Source organism: Coregonus clupeaformis, chromosome 21, assembly GCF_020615455.1.
Source record: "Coregonus clupeaformis isolate EN_2021a chromosome 21, ASM2061545v1, whole genome shotgun sequence".
Lineage (NCBI taxonomy): Eukaryota > Metazoa > Chordata > Actinopteri > Salmoniformes > Salmonidae > Coregonus > Coregonus clupeaformis.
In genome coordinates, this window is record NC_059212.1 from 23,394,885 (window position 1) to 23,416,673 (window position 21,789).

General features: G+C 42.4%; 1 protein-coding gene across 1 annotated transcript; it reads left to right on the forward strand.

Moving 5' to 3' along the window:
* Window positions 1-639: 639 nt before the first annotated feature.
* Window positions 640-21,048, forward strand: LOC121535108 (calponin-3). The gene is made up of 7 exons (XM_041841834.2): window positions 640-947; window positions 13,894-14,015; window positions 14,456-14,522; window positions 16,251-16,388; window positions 18,662-18,778; window positions 19,064-19,210; window positions 19,463-21,048. The coding sequence occupies exons 1-7, from the start codon at window positions 891-893 to the stop codon at window positions 19,850-19,852; spliced, it is 1,038 nt and encodes a 345-aa protein (XP_041697768.1). The 5' UTR covers window positions 640-890; the 3' UTR covers window positions 19,853-21,048.
* The last annotated feature ends 741 nt before the right edge of the window (window positions 21,049-21,789 follow it).

A 21,789-nucleotide genomic window follows, 5' to 3' on the forward strand; every position in this document is an offset into this window, starting at 1 on the left:
CAAGTTTCCATTGTGGACAGTCTTCCTGTTTATGGACACTTGGAGTCCCTTGATGGCACTGCTCAGGGGACAGGAAACACATGGCGGGAGGGGGAGGGATGCAGGGAGGGAGGGAAAGATTTGTTTGCATTTGGTCAGCTAATGTAGAGATAGTATGGACAGAGACTTAGGTATCCTTTACTAGAGTAGAGGCTATTTTTTAGAGCTGATCTCAGTCTAGTGTAAACTTGTCATTTCCCAATGCATTGTTGAAGGAGGCAGTATTTCTGTCACTCCCATTTGCTTTACTACTCTAACCCATCCTGTTGTAGAGGACTCTTGGAAGAGAGGAATATGCTGCATGATAGCCTACTATAATGAAATTAGATATCTTCATAAATAATTTGTGTTGTTTGTAATTAACGTTTTATTCTATTTTTGATGACATTTAGATATTTTATGGAAAAGGGATCGAATGGTAGGAGTGTCATATAGCCTAATCAGGGGATACTTGATAAACCAAATTGTGAATCTGTTATTGTGAATAACTTGTGTTAGAACGCTTTATTTCCAACATCCTTATTTCTTTATCTTTGTTGTGATCCACGAGCGAGTACAAGGCTTCTGATTGGCTTACCACAGGTCTCTCGCGCTGCACACTTTTTTTTTAGGTCGAAAGACAAGCTATCTACTGCGACACATAACTTTCTGTGCAAAGTCAGATCCGTGCTCTCTCTGTCTATCTGCTCACTGAAAACGCAGACTATTAAAGAGGTTGACAGATTTCTTTTATTTTCACAGTTGTAACTCTTGCACGGAGATTTCTACTTTGTAACAGAGGAAACGTGGAAGAAGCCGCAACTTTTGTTGCAAATTATTGACACTGTTTTACATTTGCAAAACAAAGGAAAATGACTCAATTCAACAAGGGACCAGTTTACGGGCTGACTGCAGAATTGAGAAGCAAGGTAAGCGTGCGTGAATATAAGGATTATACCATTTTAACTATCAAATTGATGAAATTATAGGTTTTTGGGAAGAAAATTATAATTTACATAAAATAGATCACCGTGAAACTGCTTCGCATCAATCGGTGCATTCATTTCCTCTCGATACGACCTGAAACTTTTTTTCTAATTGTGGAAAGTGTGTGATGGCAAATAGCCACGTACTTCACTATGAATTATGCTCTATTTGTCAATCAATGTGCCCTTTGTCTTGTTGCACATTTTGTCCTGAAAAGGATAGTCTACCAGGTTAAAGGGTGCAGAATAACGTGTGTTAGAACGCTTTCTTTCTAACATCCTTATTGCCTGTGATTTAATTTCTTTGACATAAATATTTAATTTTCTCAGCAAGAACAACACTGCGTTGGAAACAAATAGGCTGTATGTCAAATATTGACATTCTTGGTCCCCTTTTCCCAGACCTTTCACAAGTGCAACCTTTTTGGGCTTCAGTGATGCTGGATGAAAACAATTATACATTGTGTACAATATTCCTTTATGATCTTTTTTGTTACAGGAAAGGATGAAAGCGTCATGAATGAATGGCAAGGCCAACAACTCATTGTTGCTCCAACATAGTGGGTGGAGCCTGTATGGGCGGTGGAGGGGTCCCTATACTTCTGAGTGAAGTCTGCAGTACTAGACAACATCCGCCTCAACAATGCTTTCTCCTTGTCTGACCTCACTGTAGTTTATTGAATTTTGTACACAGTCTCAAGCTGCAGTGTTGCCTTCATTGTCAGACTCATGTGGAATCAATTTGCTACTATTGTTTTAAAGGGTCCCCTAGATGTCATTCTGTCTACCATTTTCTGTCTACCATGCAGCTCAGCAATATAGCATGACTCACTTATCCCATAAAAAATCTGAAAATGAAATATTAATATTTTTAGCTGTTGAATAGATGATGGGCTGGGCCCCTTGACAAGTCTTCCATGTTTTTTTTTTGGCTTCTGTTCCATTGAGCACATTGCTGCTGGGGAGAATCCCAGATGGCCCAGAGGTCTATGACCCACACGTACAGTATGTCCCACACTTTAACTAAAGAGGTGGATCACTAGTGTCAGGAGTTTTTCCTGATCACCTAACTTGACCCAGTTATAGCTATGGTATATCTAGGGCCCAGAGTTTTCCAGGTCAAGCCACATAGTCTGAAAAAAACTGCTATCGCCAATCATCGTATTTACCAGTCTTTTTATACCGATACCCACAGCTCCTCTCCAGTGGCTTTTTGTTATTTCACTCCCTTTCTAAATGGAGCCCAAAGTGGGTCATTCCATCCATGCAAAGCAATGGTTCCATCCTATCCCCGCCGCCTGCCAGTGTGAGCGGATACATTTTCCATGTGGTCTGCCAGAAGATACGCTTTATTAGAAGTCTGACAGAGATATACCAGCCCTTCAGTGGTCTGCTGCGATGGCTTGTGGAAAAGAAAAGTCAGATTGTGTTCCATAGGAAGTGCCTTGAATGTCTCTGAACTGTCAAGCGGTGCACAAAAACCTCTTAGCCAACCCTCCTTGTAGCATTTTAATATACCTTTCTAGTAAAGATCTGCATACTGTACTTTAGGCAAATCCTTTTGGCCTCTTTGGACAAGTTTCCCAGACCCGGATTAAGCTTACTCTTGGATTTAAGCATGCTAAATGGATATTCTCCATTGAAAGTGCATTCGAGTCCTGGAAGCTGTCTGTAATAGTAGAATTAAAGCCCTAGTAGAGCCCTCCACATGGGTTCCTGGTCATGGTTTTCATGGTAACTCCAGGCAGGCTGACATCCAGATGTGTTCCAGGAAGTAAGCTGATCACAATGGGAGGCTCCCATCATCACTTGGATGTCAAGACCACAGTGGGAGCTTTGGTGTGTGTAACTGGCTGTCAACAGGTCGTCAACATCACCTTACACGGCCTTTGATACTTTTATTAAAAACCACCACACAACATCTTCACAGCTATGGCTGTATGCCAGACAGCAACAATGTAGGACATTGTACTGGAGTAGCAGGCTTGGGTGATTGGGGCCGATTCCTTTTCAACTCAGTGGATTCAGGAAATTAATTATTGACTTACTTGAAATGGTATTGACCCCGTCCTATGTTTATTTTACTTACAGAGATGGAAAATTCCCAGGAAATGCTTGTGTGTGCTATTTATGAATACTTAAAATGAACTCAGGAGTACAATAGAGCTCTACACTACAAAGGAAGTTGCTTTGTCCAGTAATTGCAAAAGTAATGTAAGTGAATTAGCCTACTTTGTAAAATACCCTCTCCCTGGTCTTTAGCCATATCTCAAGTTCTGGCTTCCTGCATCGTGTTATCTGACACCGTCCAAAATGTTGAAACTATGTCACTACCTGGAATTATGAATCTGATACAGGGCTGAAACTGTTGCGGTTATAGCTTTTTCTTTAGTACTACAGATACTTGGAGTACTCTGTAAGCTGTAACGTCTGTAAGACCGCCGCTGTAAGACGGGTCTATTTTTGCCATAACCCTTAACAGTAAGGACTGTTATAAAGTGGTGCTGTGATGGCCAGACCATCTGTGCTGGCTCGAGGTCAGGACACTTAAACCTCCAGTCCGCTAGGAAGTGCTAGGAAGAAGAGAAAATACCAATTTTAACTATGAAAACTAGGCTGAAAGTGTTGACACATGGACATGACCCCTACTCATCTTCAGAAAGTATTCAGATCCCTTGACTTTTTCCATATTTTGTTAGGTTACAGCCTTATTCTAAAATTGATTAAAAAATGTTTTTCCCTCAATCTACACACAATACCCCATAATGACAAAGCAAAAACGGGTTTAAAAAAAAAAAAAACATGGAAATATCACATTTACATAAGTATTCAGACCTTTTACTCAGTACTTTGTTGAAGCACCTTTGGCAGCGATTACAGCCTCGAGTCTTCTTGGGTATGACGCTACAAGCTTGGCACAACTGTATTTGGGGAGTTTCTCCCATTCTTCTCTGCAGATTCTCTCAAGCTCTGTCAGGTTGGATGGGGAGCGTTGCTGCATAGCTATTTTCAGGTCTCTCCAGAGATGTTCAAGTCCGGGCTCTGGCTGGGCCACTCAAGGACATTCGGAGACTTGTCCCGAATCCACTCCTGCGTTGTCTTGGCTGTGTGCTTAGGGTCATTGTCCTGTTGGAAGGTGAACCTTCGCCCCAGTCTGAGGTCCTGAGGGCTCTGGAGTAGGTTTTCATCAAGGATCTCTCTGTACTTTGCTCCGTTCATCTTTGCCTCGATCCTGACTAGTCTCCCAGATCCTGTCGCTGAAAAACATCCCCACAGTATGATGCTGCCACCACCATGCTTCATCGTAGGGATGGTGCCAGGTTTCATCCAGATGTGACGCTTGGCATTCACGCCAAAGAGTTCAATCTTGGTTTCATCAGACCAGAGAATCTTAGTCTTCAGGTGCCTTTTGTCAAACTCCAAGCGGGCTGTCATGTGCCTTTTACTGAGGAGTGGCTTCCGTCTGGTCACTCTACCATAAAGGCCTGATTGGTGGAGTGCTGCAGAGATTGTTGTCCTTCTGGAAGGTTCTCCCATCTCCACAGAGGAACTCTAGAGCTCTGTCAGAGTGACCATCGGGTTCTTGGTCACCTCTAGGAAGAGTCTTGGTCTTTCCAAATTTCTTCAATTTAAGAATGATGGAGGCCACTGTGTTCTTGGGGACCTTCAATGCTGCAGAAATGTTTTTGTACCCTTCCCCAGATCTGTGCCTCGACACAATCCTGTCTTGGAGCTCTACGGACAATTCCTTCGACCTCATGGCCTGGTTTTTGCTCTGACATGCACTGTCAACTGTGGGACCTTTATATAGACCGGTGTGTGCCTTTCCAAATCATGTCCAATCAATTTAATTTACCACAGGTGGACTCCAGTCAAGTTGTAGAAACATCTCAAGGATGATCAATGGAAACAGGATGCACCTGAGCTCAATTTTGAGTCTCATAGCAAAAGGTTTGAATACGTATGCAAATAAGGTATTTCTGTTTTTTTATTTTTAATACATTTTGCAAACATTTCTAAAAACGTGTTTTCGCTTTGTCATTATGGGGTATTGTGTGTAGATTGCTGAGGATTTTTATTTTATCCATTTAAGAATAAGGCTGAAACGTAACAATGTGGAAAAAGTCAAGGGGTCTGAATACTTTCAGAAGGCACTGTACCCCTCTAACCTTCACCCCTATGGTAGAGATACAGTAGACACAGTAGAAGTGGGCTACACCGGTACAAACCTGTTCACGTCATGAGTACCCTAACGAGAAAGAATGTGTTTTTTTCACATCAATATTCAATGTATACGGGTTAATCTCACTAAGAAGACAAAACTTGCGTCATTTGCAATAAGGATGAATTCAAGCCACCTGTCCAATAACTTTTCCCACGACTCTGGCTGACCTCTTCAGTAATCAGACAACGTTTACACACCGTCCTTGTATCGTATCTGCAGCTTACGTGTCCACAGCTACTTTTCCCTCCTGTGCACAAGAGATAAGGCTGTGGTGAACATCATGTGCACAGTGCACCTCATCCATAGGACTTAAAATAGCTCCCCTGACTACAGTATTTAGGGTTAGCCCAAGTCCAGCCACACAGAACAAAGACATGTTTGTGGTGTTGGCTTGGCAGTTAGTTGTTTGAAAGAGGACTGAAGAGATTACGCGTATCAGTCCAGAAATATTTGCATTTAACTCCCAGGAATACTCACCACTTGTTCTGTTTTGCATAATTGAATGTAAATGCAAAATATGTTCATATATTTCAGCAAACTGTGGCCAGTGTGGTGTGGTGGGGTGGGGGTGGGGGTGGGGGTGGGGGGCCTCCCTTTAATTAGTTCTACCACCACAACACTAGCATAGCTGTTCTGAGAGAATGTCATGATTTTGTTGACACATCCTCCATCTGTTGAGGATGTCCCAGAGTGGCCTTTTAAACCCCACGCTGACATCTCAAGGAGAACAGGAAGGAGTCTTCCTGAGTGCTGTTAAGTAAACACTCACTATAATTACCCTTCAAACCCAGGAAGAGCAGGAAGAACACCGGATGGAGCAGCAGCACTTTCTGTTTTTGACATATCGGGAGTTATTTCCTTTTTGGTTATTTTTATATTATCAGGTCAAGAGGAGGTGTCTTAAGGATAACAGTGACATTTTGAGTCATGGCTCACAGGTGAAGATGGATAGAGCCAGATTTGAATTGGAAATGGGGAAAAACGTTGTCCACACAATTTGGAAAATGGCCGCCTTCCAGCTTTACTTGAGGGTCTCTGTTAACACGTTCTTACTGTATGTCAACAAACAGCACTATGACAATGGGCCTAGGGCAACGTAAACAGACGGCGTAATTGTTTCTACCTCCCCTTACACTCATCACAGACAAAATCGCTGCATCATTCCACTCCATTGAACATTTCCCAGAGCCACAGAAGGTTAATAATTTATTAACCCACCACCAGCTGTCTCTTGTCAAGGCTCCATTCAATGCCATTTCCTCTCCAATAAATGGATAACCAATATTTAAACAGGTTGTGGGTTTTGTAGTAGCATACATTTCGAGGTTTTGGAGGGCAAAGCCTGTCATTTTTGCCACAAACGTAGGCTAACTTTTGCAGAACAGTAATGTTGTATCCTGAAGGAGTGGCCCATTTACAATACGACGCTCTCATTCTTTTTTTCAGTCCAGATGTTCTCTCCATTCCCCAGACTCATCAGAAAATGCTTCCAGTTGCGTGGGCAGGATTGGTAGTATAAGAAGAGGGGGTTTCTTTCTCTGCATGTCTGAGAAAGAGAAAGATGAATCAATGGCTTTTTGGCTAGTCCTGCTTTTCTCCCCCTCTTTCCTCTCTGAATGCCTAGCTAGTTCTGCTCTATCAAGTCCAAGAACATTGGAGCTATTGTTTAGCCATGAGGAGCGATTTCTAGACCCGAACAGGGATTGTTCACACTCCCCTCTCAGCTCTCCATGGGATGTTTTTAAAGGTACTCGCTGTGTGGGACTTGTGTCTTCTGGGTCTCATAGCAACGACTAGCCTAACATAGCTTGTTTGGTGTGACACAAGGTTGTGAGGGCACTTTTTCCTTTATCTACCTCTCACATTGACCTCTGACCCTCCCAGTGTGGGATAGGAGTCAAATGAATGCATTTCTGGGACATCACATCAACTTTACCCTCATTTTAATCCCATTAAAGACTCTTTGCCCTTTTTGAAGACTGCTGGTCTTTGTAGGAACGGTTGCCATCTTTCCTACACAGAGCCTTTGAGTGATAATGAGAATACGTCTTTTCCCTTTTTCATCTTGATGACAGATTTCTCATTTGACTTGTGGGCGGGTGATTAACTGTTAGACACTATAAAAGTTTTGTGTGAAGGGGAAGGGAGAGGTTGGTGGGGTTTGAGTCCTCTCTTGCTGAGAGAAGACTACTGAAGACTGTTTTCAGCAGAGAGAGCTGCAGGCATTGTGTGGGGATTGATAACTGTGTGTGTGTAACCCAAGTGCAGACTGGGGGTTTAATCAATTGCAGATGAGGGATCTCTCTTGAACCTCTACCTCCACTCCTCCCAGCTAAACACACGCACAAGCACACACACAGACAGACAGACCTTGAAGAGGCTCTGTTTTGACATTTGTGGTATCTTCAGTCTGAAGCAGCAGTGCTAGAATAAAAGCAGACTGATTCAAATCAAATTTCATTTGTCACATGCACCGAATACAACAGGTGTAGACCTTACTGTCAAATGCTTACTTACGAGCCCTTAACCAACAATGCAGAGTAAAAATAAAATAAAAAGTATGGAAAATTAGCTAAAAACACTAAAGGGGAAAAAAAAACTGGAACACAAAATAACAAGGCTACCGAGTCAATGTGCAGGGGTGCGGGTCTGGGAAAATCAGATAAATGTAGATTTGTGGGTGTAGTTACCCTTTAATTCAAATGCACACCTAGCAAGAGGCTGTTGTTTAGCAGTGCTTTTGTAGCGCACATGTGATGGTAGAGTTTGCAAAACAAATAGCCACTTAATGAAAATAATCATTATATAATTCTGCCAGGTAAGCATAGGCTACTTTGTAGTTAACATTTAATTGAGAAGGTTTTTGGGCAAGCCTTTCCATCTACCAGAGTGTTTTCATTAGCATCACAGAGAGGGGGTCATTCTCGTTGCCTCTTCAGAAAGTTACAGGAAATACGAATTATTGATGCATTCTGTTCATGTCTTACGATAAACTTGGGCAAATTAATTTTCTATACATTTAGTTGATTCCCTACTGTCAATAAATGTTTTTTTATATTGTTGAATTCAGTTTTAATGCCTGGATTCCGTGAGGGCCCCAATTTATCATATTTGGACCAGAATGCATCTCTCCACTGCCTATTGTTCCTGCAGTGATGATTCTTCATCGGATGTTTTAATAATTTATCTGCAGATAATCACCAAAAAGCCTAGGCCTACCAGTAGCCTATGCCTGTAGGCTGATGAGACGAGAGTCACTTTAGCGTCACTGACTGGCAAGTCCCGACATCCTAGGAAAGGAAAGGAACCTATGCGATACCGTGGACATAACCACGTTGCATGATTTCTGAATGGCAAAGGGATATAGGAGATGGACTTTATTCAGTCAGTTCAACACCTTTTTATAAACTAGGCAACACTTGCTGTTCAGTTGTCAATCAACACACAGTAAATAGCATAGGCCTACTATGGACAATGACTCCGCGTGGTTGGCTAGGCAACACGCGGAAGAAATTAATAAATGAAATGTAAACCACTGCAACCAGAGATCTGTATATATTGACGAGATGCTCATGTCTCCACCCTGACAATGGGAGTCATTGTCCCAAAGGCGGGAAGACCCGTGACAAGCTTAGGTCCAAAATAAGCCCATAGAAACGCATTGGGCTTATTTTGGACAGATTTTGGCTGGAGTGAAACCTCTTGCTTCGCATCTTCCTCTCTGCAGCGTTTCCCTGTCATCGCTCGCTTTGTGACTGACAGGCGCCTGTCCTGTCAATAGATCGCTAGAAGACACATATCGTTCATTCTAGTGGGAGAGGGCTCGACGGACTAGCGCATTTAAAAAAATGAAAAGTAGCCTAGTTAATATGAAGTGGAAAATGTAGCCGCACTAATGGAAAACACTGTTAAAGGATGCACTACAGCCCTCAAACTCAACTCTGGACCTAGAAGCCAGTTCCACTGCCTTTTTTCATTGTTCCCCTCTAATCAGGGACTGATTTAGACCTGGGACACCAAGTGGGTGCAATTAATTATCAGGTAGAACAGAAAAGCAGCAGGCTCCGGACCTCGTAGGGTAAGAGTTGAATACTCCTGCACTACAGTAACACAAGCTGCGAGGAAGAGACCTGGTCGATCGCTATTCCACATTCCTTCTGAATGGGAAACTGCTGACTACAGCGTTGTTACTGTACCATAACCTGCTGGAGTTGCGCCTGTAGCCCGGAGAGGAAAACAATATTTTTGGTATCTCAGATTGTTCTGGCAATTCTAACATAGAAACTTAATTGGGAGGAAGGAGGTTTGGTATGCTTTTTACATTTTATAAAGGTGCAAGTGGCCATTTTAAGCCCTTTTTTAGACCTATACAAGCCCCCTGTAAGACCCAATGATACATGATACAGACAACACCTAGGTGTCATTATACTCGTAATAGTGTGCTCTTAAATATTAATTATATCTGCTGAACACCTTCCTAATATTGAGTTTCACCCACTTTTGCCCTCAGAACAGCCTCAAGTCGTCGGGGCATGGACTCTACAAGGTGTCAAAAGCGTTCCACAGGGATGCTGGCACGTTGACTCTAATGCTTCCCACAGTTGAGTCAAGTTGGCTGGATGTTCTTTGGGTGGTGGACCATTCTTGATACACAGCAAAATGTTGACCGTGAAAAACCCAGCAGCGTTGCAGTTCTTGACACACTCAAACCGGTTTGCCTGGCACCTACTACCATACCCTGTTTTTAAAGGCACTTAAATCTTTTGTCTTGCCCATTCACCCTCTGAATGGCACAATACACATTCCATGTCTCAAGGCTCCTCCCCTTCATCAACACTGATTTGAAGTGGATTTAACAGGTGACATCAATAAGGAATCATAGCTTTCACCTGGATTCACCTGGTGAGTCTGTCATGGAAAGAGCAGGTGTTCCTAATGTTTTCTACAGTATATAATTGAAATACAATTTTACACATTAATTTATTCAACATTACAAATATTAATATGAATATCTCAGAAGTACCCTTTTTGATTTTGTTCATATTTAGACATACTCTACAAGTACATCACATTTCCAGAGTGGGCTCTCTGCTACTTTCGAAGTTATGATACATTTTATGAGCATCACCAACACAGTGAATGGGGAAAATGGATTCAAAGGGAACTCCCTCTGCTGGTGATTTGCTAAATGCACAATCCTGCAGGAGGGCTGTGATTGATTTAATGACCTATAATGTATTAATATATATATATATATATATATATATACATACACACACACACACACACACAGTGGGGAGAACAAGTATTTGATACACTGCCGATTTTGCAGGTTTTCCTACTTACAAAGCATATAGAGGTCTGTAATTTTTATCATAGGTACACTTCAACTGTGAGAGACGGAATCTAAAACAAAAATCCAGAAAATCACATTGTATGATTTTTAAGTAATTCATTTACATTTTATTGCATGACATAAGTATTTGATCACCTACCAACCAGTAAGAATTCCGGCTCTCACAGACCTGTTAGTTTTTCTTTAAGAAGCCCTCTTGTTCTCCACTCATTACCTGTATTAACTGCACCTGTATAAAAGACACCTGTCCACACACTCAATCAAACAGACACCAACCTCTCCACAATGGCCAAGACCAGAGATCTGTGTAAGGACATCAGGGATAAAATTGTAGACCTGCACACGGCTGGGATGGGCTACAGGACAATAGGCAAGCAGCTTGGTGAGAAGACAACAACTGTTGGCGCAATTATTAGAAGATGGAAGTTCAAGATGACGGTCAATCACACTCGGTCTGGGGCTCCATGCAAGATCTCACCTCGTGGGGCATCAATGATCATTAGGAAGGTGAGGGATCAGCCCAGAACTACACGGCAGGACCTGGTCAATGACCTGAAGAGAGCTGGGACCACCGTCTCAAAGAAAACCATTAGTAACACACTACGCCGTCATGGATTAAAATCCTGCAGCGCACGCAAGGTCCCCCTGCTCAAGCCAGCGCATGTCCAGGCCCGTCTGAAGTTTGCCAATGACCATCTGGATGATCCAGAGGAGGAATGGGAGAAGGTCATGTGGTCTGATGAGACAAAAATAGAGCTTTTTGGTCTAAACTCCACTCGCCGAGGATGAGTACAACCCCAAGAATACCATCCCAACCGTGAAGCATGGAGGTGGAAACATCATTCTTTGGGGATGCTTTTCTGCAAAGGGGACAGGACGACTGTACCATATTGAGGGGAGGATGGATGGGGCCATGTATCGCGAGATCTTGGCCAACAACCTCCTTCCCTCAGTAAGAGCATTGAAGATGGGTCGTGGCTGGGTCTTCCAGCATGACAACGACCCGAAACACACAGCCAGGGCAACTAATGAGTGGCTCCGTAAGAAGCATCTCAAGGTCCTGGAGTGGCCTAGCCAGTCGCTAGACCTGAACCCAATAGAAAATCTTTGGAGGGAGCTGAAAGTCCGTATTGCCCAGCGACAGCCCCGCAACCTGAAGGATCTGGAGAAGGTCTGTATGGAGGAGTGGGCCAAAATCCCTGCTGCAGTGTGTGCAAACCTGGTCAAGACCTACAGGAAACGTATGATCTCTGTAATTGCTAACAAAGGTTTCTGTACCAAATATTAAGTTCTGCTTTTCTGATGTTACAAATACTTATGTCATGCAATAAAATGCAAAATAATTACTTAAAAATCATACAATGTGATTTTCTGGATTTTTGTTTTAGATTCCGTCTCTCACAGTTGAAGTGTACCTATGCTAAAAATTACAGACCTCTACATGCTTTGTAAGTAGGAAAACCTGCAAAATCGGCAGTGTATCAAATACTTGTTCTCCCCACTGTGTGTGTGTGTGTGTGTGTGTGTGTGTGTGTATATGTGTATATATATATATATCTGATCATTTCTTCAAAAGTAGCGGAGAGCCCACTCTGGAAATGTTATGTTTGGAGAGTATATCGTTCCAAACAATATGTCTGCAAATAAGCCAAATCAAAAAGGTACTTTTGAGATATGAATAATAATGTTAATGTGAACATTTTGTACTTCAGAATATAGATATACTTCATATTTAAGAGCACACTATAGGTGCACATGTATAGGTTTAAAAGGGCCTTAAATGGCCACTTTCATCATGATTTCCTCAAAAATGGTTTGTGATACAAATGTATAAAGCATGTTAAACATCCTTCCTCCCAATGAAGTTTTTGTGAGAATTGCCAGAACAATCTGAGATTTTTTTAATTGATTGGCCGTGCTGACATGTAATCGCCCCTTAGTCCTTTAAAAAGCCCTGGAGCCGTCTCCTAGGAGGAGTGCTGATCTAGGATCAGTTTTGCCATTTAGATCATGTTAAATAATATTATGGCCAGGGGGGACCTGGGGTCGTATTGTATGTATCAAGCGTCTCGGAGTAGGAGTTCTGATCTAGGATCAGTTTAGCCTTTTAAATAATAATGAATAAAATGACATGGGGTCCTGATCCTAGATCAGCACTCCTACTCTGAGATGGTTGATACATGTACATGCAGCCCTTGAGTGCTTTCTCTTGAGTTATTAGCGAAAGCAGCAAGAAATGTATATCGCAGTTGGAAGCCCTGGGCTACAACCAAGCAGCCAATGAAAGCTCATTAAGATGACTGACAGAAATATCCCTCTAATCTCTCCCTCTGCTATGCTACGTAAAGTTGTCGCTGTGATATTTTTACTTTCTGTGTGTGTGTCTCTGTCTCTTTCTCTGTCTATCTCTCCTTCAAGCCGTTGGGTAATGAAACAGTGTCAGTCTGGTCTTAGGAACCTGTGGAGCCGTCCCCCTAAAACCAGGGTTCAGGCGCGGGGCAGCGGTCCATGTAATTTCCTGTGTCTTACATCTATTAGCAGTGGGCCTAGGTAAACACACAGCCGTGATGTGGGTGAGGAGAGAGGAGTGTTTTCCCAAAAAGCTGACCTTGCGGCATTGTCAGCACCTTTTAGAACAATATGTGATGGCTTCAGTTGAAAAGCTTTGGCCTGTTGTGAGGACTGAAGCGCTACAATATTTTGATTGCGTAATACTTTCTCAGATGTTCTGTATTTACAGTAGATTGGGCTAAAAGCCCTCTGAATTGTTGTGCAAGCCTTCCCTTTAAACAGACTGTATCTAACTTTCCCAAGGAGTGGGCCGGCTGGGCCCAATGACCATGAGTTATAACTATTGAGTGGGTGTGCTGCTCACTGCTTACTAAGCAATCTGTTGAGGCATTACACACTCATAACAGCAAACTGCCTCTGCCTTGAGGCTATTATAACTTTCCTTCTCTCACTGCCTGTGGCCAACACATACATAAATATACGAAGAGGTTATTGAGTTTGCAAAGAAAAGTAGTCTGGGTTTAGGCTTACATTCGTTATAATTGTTTCAAATGACAAGCTACCTTAAGTGTGTGGCTTGTTTGGTTGGTGTTAGGATTGGGTTTGCTTAAAGGATTGGATGTTTTATGATAATAGCTCAACCTTGCCCTTTTATAAGCTAAGTGGTATTTATGTTTTATAGCCTACCTATCCAAACAAGTTAGATCCTAACAAGTGTCTAGGGGGTCAGGGTTTGATTTTGGACAACTGTTGAATGAAGAGTGGGTGGAGTAAACATCATTCTTTTGTCTTCTCAGATCGCAGGGAAGTACGACCTGCAGAAGGAGGAGGAGCTCCGGTTCTGGATCGAGGAGGTGACAGGCATGCCCATTGGAGAGAACTTCCAGAAGGGCCTCAAGGATGGAGTCATCCTTTGCGAGTGAGTTTTCTGTCTATACAAAAAAGTGTGTTAGATTTACCCACTCAACAACAGGGTTTGTATGCTGACATATGCTGCTGTTTTAGGTATTTGCATATTATACCATTCTTCCAATCATTTTATATTATCCCCCCCATCATATGAAGTATGTTTTGCCCTGTTCAGGTTACTGGTTTACAAGCCCTAGACTTCACCGGTCTTTAGCTCAGTCAGCTATGAGAATGTAGGGGAATACTTAGTCACATTCCTCGACAGATGATCACTCAAGTAGACTTAATACAGGATGTTATATTGTTACCATAACAGTGATCAGGTGTTGAAAAAAATCTACAGAGGATTAGCTGTGTTCTTAATCGCTTCATCATTCCTTTAACTACCACTGAGAATTTGTTTATGTTCATATCAAATTGTAAGAGATTTACTATTTTCTCCTGCTTTAGGCTGATTAACAAACTGCAGCCTGGTTCCATTAAAAAAATCAACCTCTCCAAACTCAACTGGCACAAGGTACGCGAGACAAAATAAAACTTGAGATTTTGATGTACAGTTGAAGTCGGATGTTTACATACACAGGTTGGAGTCATTAAAACTCGTTTTTCAACCACTCCACAAATTTCTTGTTAACAAACTATAGTATAGGCAAGTCGGTTAGGACATCTACTTTGTGCATGACAAGTAATTTTTCCAACAATTGTTTACAGACAGATTATTTCACTTATAATTCACTGTATCACAATTCCAGTGGGTCAGAAGTTTACATACACAAAGTTGACTGTGCCTTTTAAACAGCTTGGAAAATTCCAGAAAATTATGTCATGGCTTTAGAAGCTTCTGATAGGCTAATTGACATCATTTGAGTCAATTAGAGGTGTATCTGGGGATGTATTTCAAGGCCTACCTTCAAACTCAGTGCCTCTTTGCTTGACATCATGGGAAAATCAAAACAAATCAGCCAAGACCTCCGAAAAAAATGTGTAGACCTCCACAAGTCTGGTTCATCCTTGGGAGCAATTTCCAAACGCCTGAAGGTACCACGTTCATCTGTACAAACAATAGTACGCAAGTATAAACACCATGGGACCACGCATCCGTCATACCGCTCAGGAAGGAGACACGTTCTGTCTCCTAGAGATGAACGTACTTTGGTGCGAAAAGTGCAAATCAATCCCAGAACCACAGCGAAGGACCTTGTGAAGATGCTGAGGAAACAGGTACAAAAGTATCTATATCCACAGTAAAACGAGTCCTATATCGACATAGCCTGAAAGGCCGCTCAGCAAGGAAGAAGCCACTGCTCCAAAACCGCCATAAAAAAGCCAGACTACGGTTAGCAACTGCACATGGGGACAAAGATTGTACTTTTTGGGGAAATGTCCTCTGGTCTGATGAAACAAAAATAGAACTGTTTGGCCATAATGACTATCGTTATGTTTGGAGGACAAAGGTGGTTGCTTGCAAGCCGAAGAACACCATCCCAACCGTGAAGCACGGGGGTGCCAGCATCATGCTGTGGGGTTGCTTTGCTGCAGGAGGGACTGGTGCACTTCACAAAATTGATGGCATCATGAGGAAGGAAAATGTATGTGGATATATTGAAGCAACATCTCAAGACATCAGTCAGGAAGTTAAAGCTTGGTCGCAAATGGGTCTTCCAAATGGACAATGACCCCAAGCATACTTCCAAAGTTGTGGCAAAATGGCTTAAGGACCACACAGTCAAGGTATTGGAGTGGCAATCACCAAGCCCTGACCTCAATCCTATAGAACATTTGTGGGCAGAACTGAAAAAGTGTGTGCGAGCAAGGAGGCCTACAAACCTGACTCAGTTACACCAGCTCTGTCAGGAGGAATGGGCCAAAATTCACCCAACTTATTGTGGGAAGCTTGTGGAAGGCTACCCAAAACGTTTGACCCAAGTTAAACAATTTAAAGGCAATGCTACCAAATACTAATTGTGTGTATGTAAACTTCTGACCCACTGGGAATGTGATGAAATAAATTCTGACATTTCACATTCTTAAAATAAAGTGGTGATCCTAACTGACCTGAGAGGGAATTTTTACTAGGATTAAATGTCAGGAATTGTGAAAAACTGAATTTAAATGTATTTGGCTAAGGTGTATGTAAACTTCCGACTTCAACTGTATACTGTAACGCTGCTACGGTATTTCACAGAAAAATAAAGACTAAATAACTAGACTGAACCGGAGTCTGATTTCCTTTGTTCCATTCTAGCTGGAAAATCTGGGGAATTTCATCCGAGCCATTCTGAAGTTTGGCCTTTGTCCCAACGACATCTTTGAAGCCAACGACCTGTTTGAGAACGGGAACATGACACAGGTCCAGAGCACACTGCTGTCTCTGGCTGGTATGGTAGGTTCTCAATTACTGGAGTGAATATAGAACCCTGAGTTTTTCCTGGTGTCGTTATTACCCAGTACCAAACATACAGAAGGAGTGTGACTTAGGAGAGGATTACGATTAATCGAAATAGTGAAAAATAGGAAAACATTGTGTTTTTATTGGCGCTGAAACCCTGTATCGGACAAACGCTAGTGTTTTCTTATTGAAATGCTCAAATGACTACCCGGACTATTTGCATTGACCCCCTTTTTTACAGCTACTCGCTGTTTATTATCTATACATAGTCACTTTACCCCTACCTACATGTACATACAGTGGGGGAAAAAAGTATTTAGTCAGCCACCAATTGTGCAAGTTCTCCCACTTAAAAAGATGAGAGAGGCCTGTAATTTTCATCATAGGTACACGTCAACTATGACAGACAAATTGAGAAAAAATATTCCAGAAAATCCCATTGTAGGATTTTTAATGAATTTATTTGCAAATTATGGTGGAAAATAAGTATTTGGTCACCTACAAACAAGCAAGATTTCTGGCTCTCACAGACCTGTAACTTCTTCTTTAAGAGGCTCCTCTGTCCTCCACTCGTTACCTGTATTAATGGCACCTGTTTGAACTTATCAGTATAAAAGACACCTGTCCACAACCTCAAACAGTCACACTCCAAACTCCACTATGGCCAAGACTAAAGAGCTGTCAAAGGACACCAGAAACAAAATTGTAGACCTGCACCAGGCTGGGAAGACTGAATCTGCAATAGGTAAGCAGCTTGGTTTGAAGAAATCAACTGTGGGAGCAATTATTAGGAAATGGAAGACATACAAGACCACTGATAATCTCCCTCGATCTGGGGCTCCACGCAAGATCTCACCCCGTGGGGTCAAAATGATCACAAGAACGGTGAGCAAAAATCCCAGAACCACACGGGGGGACCTAGTGAATGACCTGCAGAGAGCTGGGACCAAAGTAACAAAGCCTACCATCAGTAACACACTACGCCGCCAGGGACTCAAATCCTGCAGTGCGAGACCTGTCCCCATGCTTAAGTCAGTACATGTCCAGGCCCGTCTGAAGTTTGCTAGAGTGCATTTGGATGATCCAGAAGAGGATTGGGAGAATGTCATATGGTCAGATGAAACCAAAATATAACTTTTTGGTAAAAACTCAACTCGTCGTGTTTGGAGGACAAAGAATGCTGAGTTGCATCCAAAGAACACCATACCTACTGTGAAGCATGGTGGTGGAAACATCATGCTTTGGGGCTGTTTTTCTGCAAAGGGACCAGGACGACTGATCCGTGTAAAGGAAAGAATGAATGGGGCCATGTATCGTGAGATTTTGAGTGTAAACCTCCTTCCATCAGCAAGGGCATTGAAGATGAAACGTGGCTGGGTCTTTCAGCATGACAATGATCCCAAACACACCGCCCGGGCAACGAAGGAGTGGCTTCGTAAGAAGCATTTCAAGGTCCTGGAGTGGCCTAGCCAGTCTCCAGATCTCAACCCCATAGAAAATCTTTGGAGGGAGTTGAAAGTCTGTGTTGCCCAGCGACAGCCCCAAAACATCACTGCTCTAGAGGATATCTGCATGGAGGAATGGGCCAAAATACCAGCAACAGTGTGTGAAAAACCTTGTGAAGACTTACAGAAAACATTTGACCTGTGTCATTGCCAACAAAGGGTATATAACAATGTATTGAGAAACTTTTTGTTATTGACCAAATACTTATTTTCCACCATAATTTGCAAATAAATTAATAAAAAATCCTACAATGTGATTTTCTGGATTTTTTTTCTTCTCAATTTGTCTGTCATAGTTGACGTGTACCTGTGATGAAAATTACAGGCCTCTCTCATCTTTTTAAGTGGGAGAACTTGCACAATTGGTGGCTGACTAAATACTTTTTTTCCCCACTGTATTACCTGGACTAACCTGTACCCCTGCACATTGACTCGGTACCGGTACCCTCTGTATATACAGTAGGCGCGTTATTGTTATTTTGTGTTACTTTTTTTACTTTAGTTTATTATTTTGTATTTATTTATTTTTGCAAATATTTTCTTACTTTAAAAAGAAATCTGCATTATTGGTTACGAATTGGTTGGGCTTGTAAGTAAACATTTCACGGTAAGGTCATCACCTGTTGTATTCGGCGCATGTGACAAATAAAATGTTATTTGACTGAGATACCAATGCACCACTATGTAGGCTTACAGTACAGTTGGAAATAGAAACATGTTCATGACACTGACTTTGTTCCTTTGTCTCATAACATGCAACAGGCGAAAACCAAAGGCTCAAACTCCAACTGTGACATCGGTGTGAAGTTTGCAGACAAGAGGACGCGCCATTTCGACGAGGACAAAATGAAGGCTGGCCAATGTGTCATTGGACTGCAGGTGAGTCGTGCTCACACTAGCAATGACCACAGAGATAATGCTTTAAATGGATCTCATCATCTATGTGGTTTTACTAAATAATGATATTATAGCAGTAGACATGTTTGTATTTTTCCACTTTTTTTATCCTGTCTGTACCATAACAATGGATCCCAGTCATACTCGGAAACACATCGAATTTGTGGTCAATAAAATGGCCAGATATAGAAGAGATTTGATTAGAGGACATTGTGACCTATGGATGGAGCCATGTCTGAAAGCTGTTTGTGTTTCTGTCCTGGATAGATGGGGACAAATAAATGTGCCAGCCAGTCTGGTATGACAGCGTATGGGACCAGGAGACACTTATATGACCCAAAGTCACAGACAGACAAGCCCTATGACCAGACTACCATCAGCCTGCAGATGGGAACTAACAAGGGAGCCAGCCAGGTAAGAATGTAGTCTTTGGTGTGCATGGTGTGTTTCTTTTGGTTCAATGGTTTCTGCTGCAATGGATTCCTAGCCACTGTAATCCCTGGAAGCAATTAGCAGTGATCTTGTAACAGGGTGAGATCTCTACCAACTAAAGGTTACTGTGGTCACACACACACACACACACACACACACACTGTCGCTCACATACACACACACACACACACACTACCAACCACTCCACCACCAACCTAACCTTCTCTCCCCCAGGCTGGCATGTCAGCCCCTGGTACCCGCCGTGACATCTACGACCAGAAGTCGGCGGGACAGACCGCAGACAGCTCCACCATCTCCCTGCAGATGGGCACCAACAAGGTGGCGTCCCAGAAGGGCATGAGCAGCTACGGCCTGGGCAGGCAGATCTATGACCCCAAGTACTGTGCCTCCCCCACAGAGCCCACCTCGCCCGTCACCCTCGGCAACCATGCCGGTAGCCACGGCAACGGGAGCCTGGGAACAGGCACCAATGGATCGGAGATTAGTGACAGCGACTACCAGGCGGAATACCAGTATCAGCATGACGACGAGGAAGAGTACAGGGGCAGGTACCAACAGCAGTACAGTGGGCACTATGACGAGGACCAGGGTATCAACTATTAGACTGACTGTGTCTCAAATGGCACCCTATTTGCCTATGTATTGCTCTATATCGGTAATAGGGTGACATTTTCCCCTCTGTGGGCCCCATTTTGGTATCGAAAAAAAGTAGCGCTTGTTTTGACAACGGCATTGCTTTTTTGCGTAGTCAAAATGTCACCCTGTGTAGCAGTAGTTCCAGTTGGCATAAGTGTAACACAGTGTGTCTGGGAATATGTAACGTTATAGTGGCCTTCTACAGGAATCAGGAGTGGAGTTGCATGTCCAAGTACCTTTACGGATCATATGAACCATAGGCCTATATGTAGTTTGATACAATTTTGTGGTACCACTTATGATGAAGTTGTTTAAACTGATGCAAATATGTGTTACTCTGGTATAAAGCCACTGTAATGTAAAGTGAGTGTGAGAGAGTGATTATGTTATCAACAGAGCAAGACACTTACTATCCTTGCTAGCTTTTTTAAACATTTTTTTCCCCTATAAGGGAAATGTTGGCTTATCAATCTAGCATTCCTTTTAAACTCTCGTTAAAGTGTCAATATTTTCCGACCAATCGTAACAATGTATAGAATGTGCCAAGTTCTTTCTATGTTTTATGGGTTTTGTAGTTCTCATAGTTCATAAACTCAACTAGGGAGTTCTGTGTGAAACATTCCATCACTGACATTCACTACACATCATGTTTACCTGCTCCCTTCTTTCCTCTTTGTGTTCAATATACTATATTGTTTGTCCTCTTTCATCTCCTTCAAATCAGTCTACTGCTCTGTGGTAAGTTTTGGTAAGAGACTTATATTTTCTATATCCATTCTAAATATACAGCAATCATATTTTAGAGAAGGTTGGCTGGAGAAAAAGATGGATTGTTGGAGTTAAGATGCTTATGGCCATCCTGTCCCAGTTTGACTTGAAATCACTGGAATGTTTTTGATGTTCTCTGTTTGTAGTTTCTCTGCCTGTTTTGAGACTTTCACAAGATGATCGCAAATGTTAGTTCTGTCACATGACCAAAATTCTTATGGATTTTTAAATGTTATTTTATATCTCATTGATTCCTTGTGCCATAATGCCCCCCTGTCTGTATGTAGACCCCATCCACTGGTGTTGTATTTATTGCCATTTGTTCCAATATAGACATTTCTTCTATTGTTTTGGTATTTTGTATCAATAAACTTTTTCATGAAGTCTTCCAAACAGCATGTCTCTAGTTATATCTAAACTGAAACCACTGAGAACCCACTTGTGGGTGTTCTTTTACCTCATAATTACTAATAACATCTGAAGGTCAAGTCAAACTGACACTAGCCTGAGTCCCGGATCTGTTTGTGCTGTTTTGGCAGGATAATGACATAGGAGTTGGCAATGCCATACTAACAGATCTGGGACTCAGGCTAGTGTCAGTATGACTTCACCTTCAGAGAAGATTTAGTATATCTGAGATTGCCAACCTAAAACCCAGGGACACCCTCGACATCAGACAGTGGCGTAACCACTAGGCTGAACATGTGTAATAGACAAGAGCACAGCCAGGAATGATGTGTGTTGTGAAAAGCCACTGTGGCAGAATGACTGGCATAGACCACAACTGACCGGAGAGCAACAGAACAGACTTCCTAGCAACCAACAGGGATCATGAGAACAGGGCTGTGGCACACAGTCAAAAATCCAACCTCAACCCCCCCCTCCTCCCATCTCTTTATTCACATCACCCCCCCTCTCTCTCCTTCTCTTTATTCAAATCAACCTCCCCCCCCACCTCTCTCTTTCTCCCTCACCCCTTTCTCTCTCTTCCCATCAACAACCTCTTAAGTGAGTCTATGGCCAGGGTGAATAATCCCCTCTTTGTATGGTTGTGGAATTCACCCTCCATAATACAAGACTCAATTAGGGAGAGTACACAGGAGAGGGAAAACTGTTACCTTGGCAACGCCTCCTTT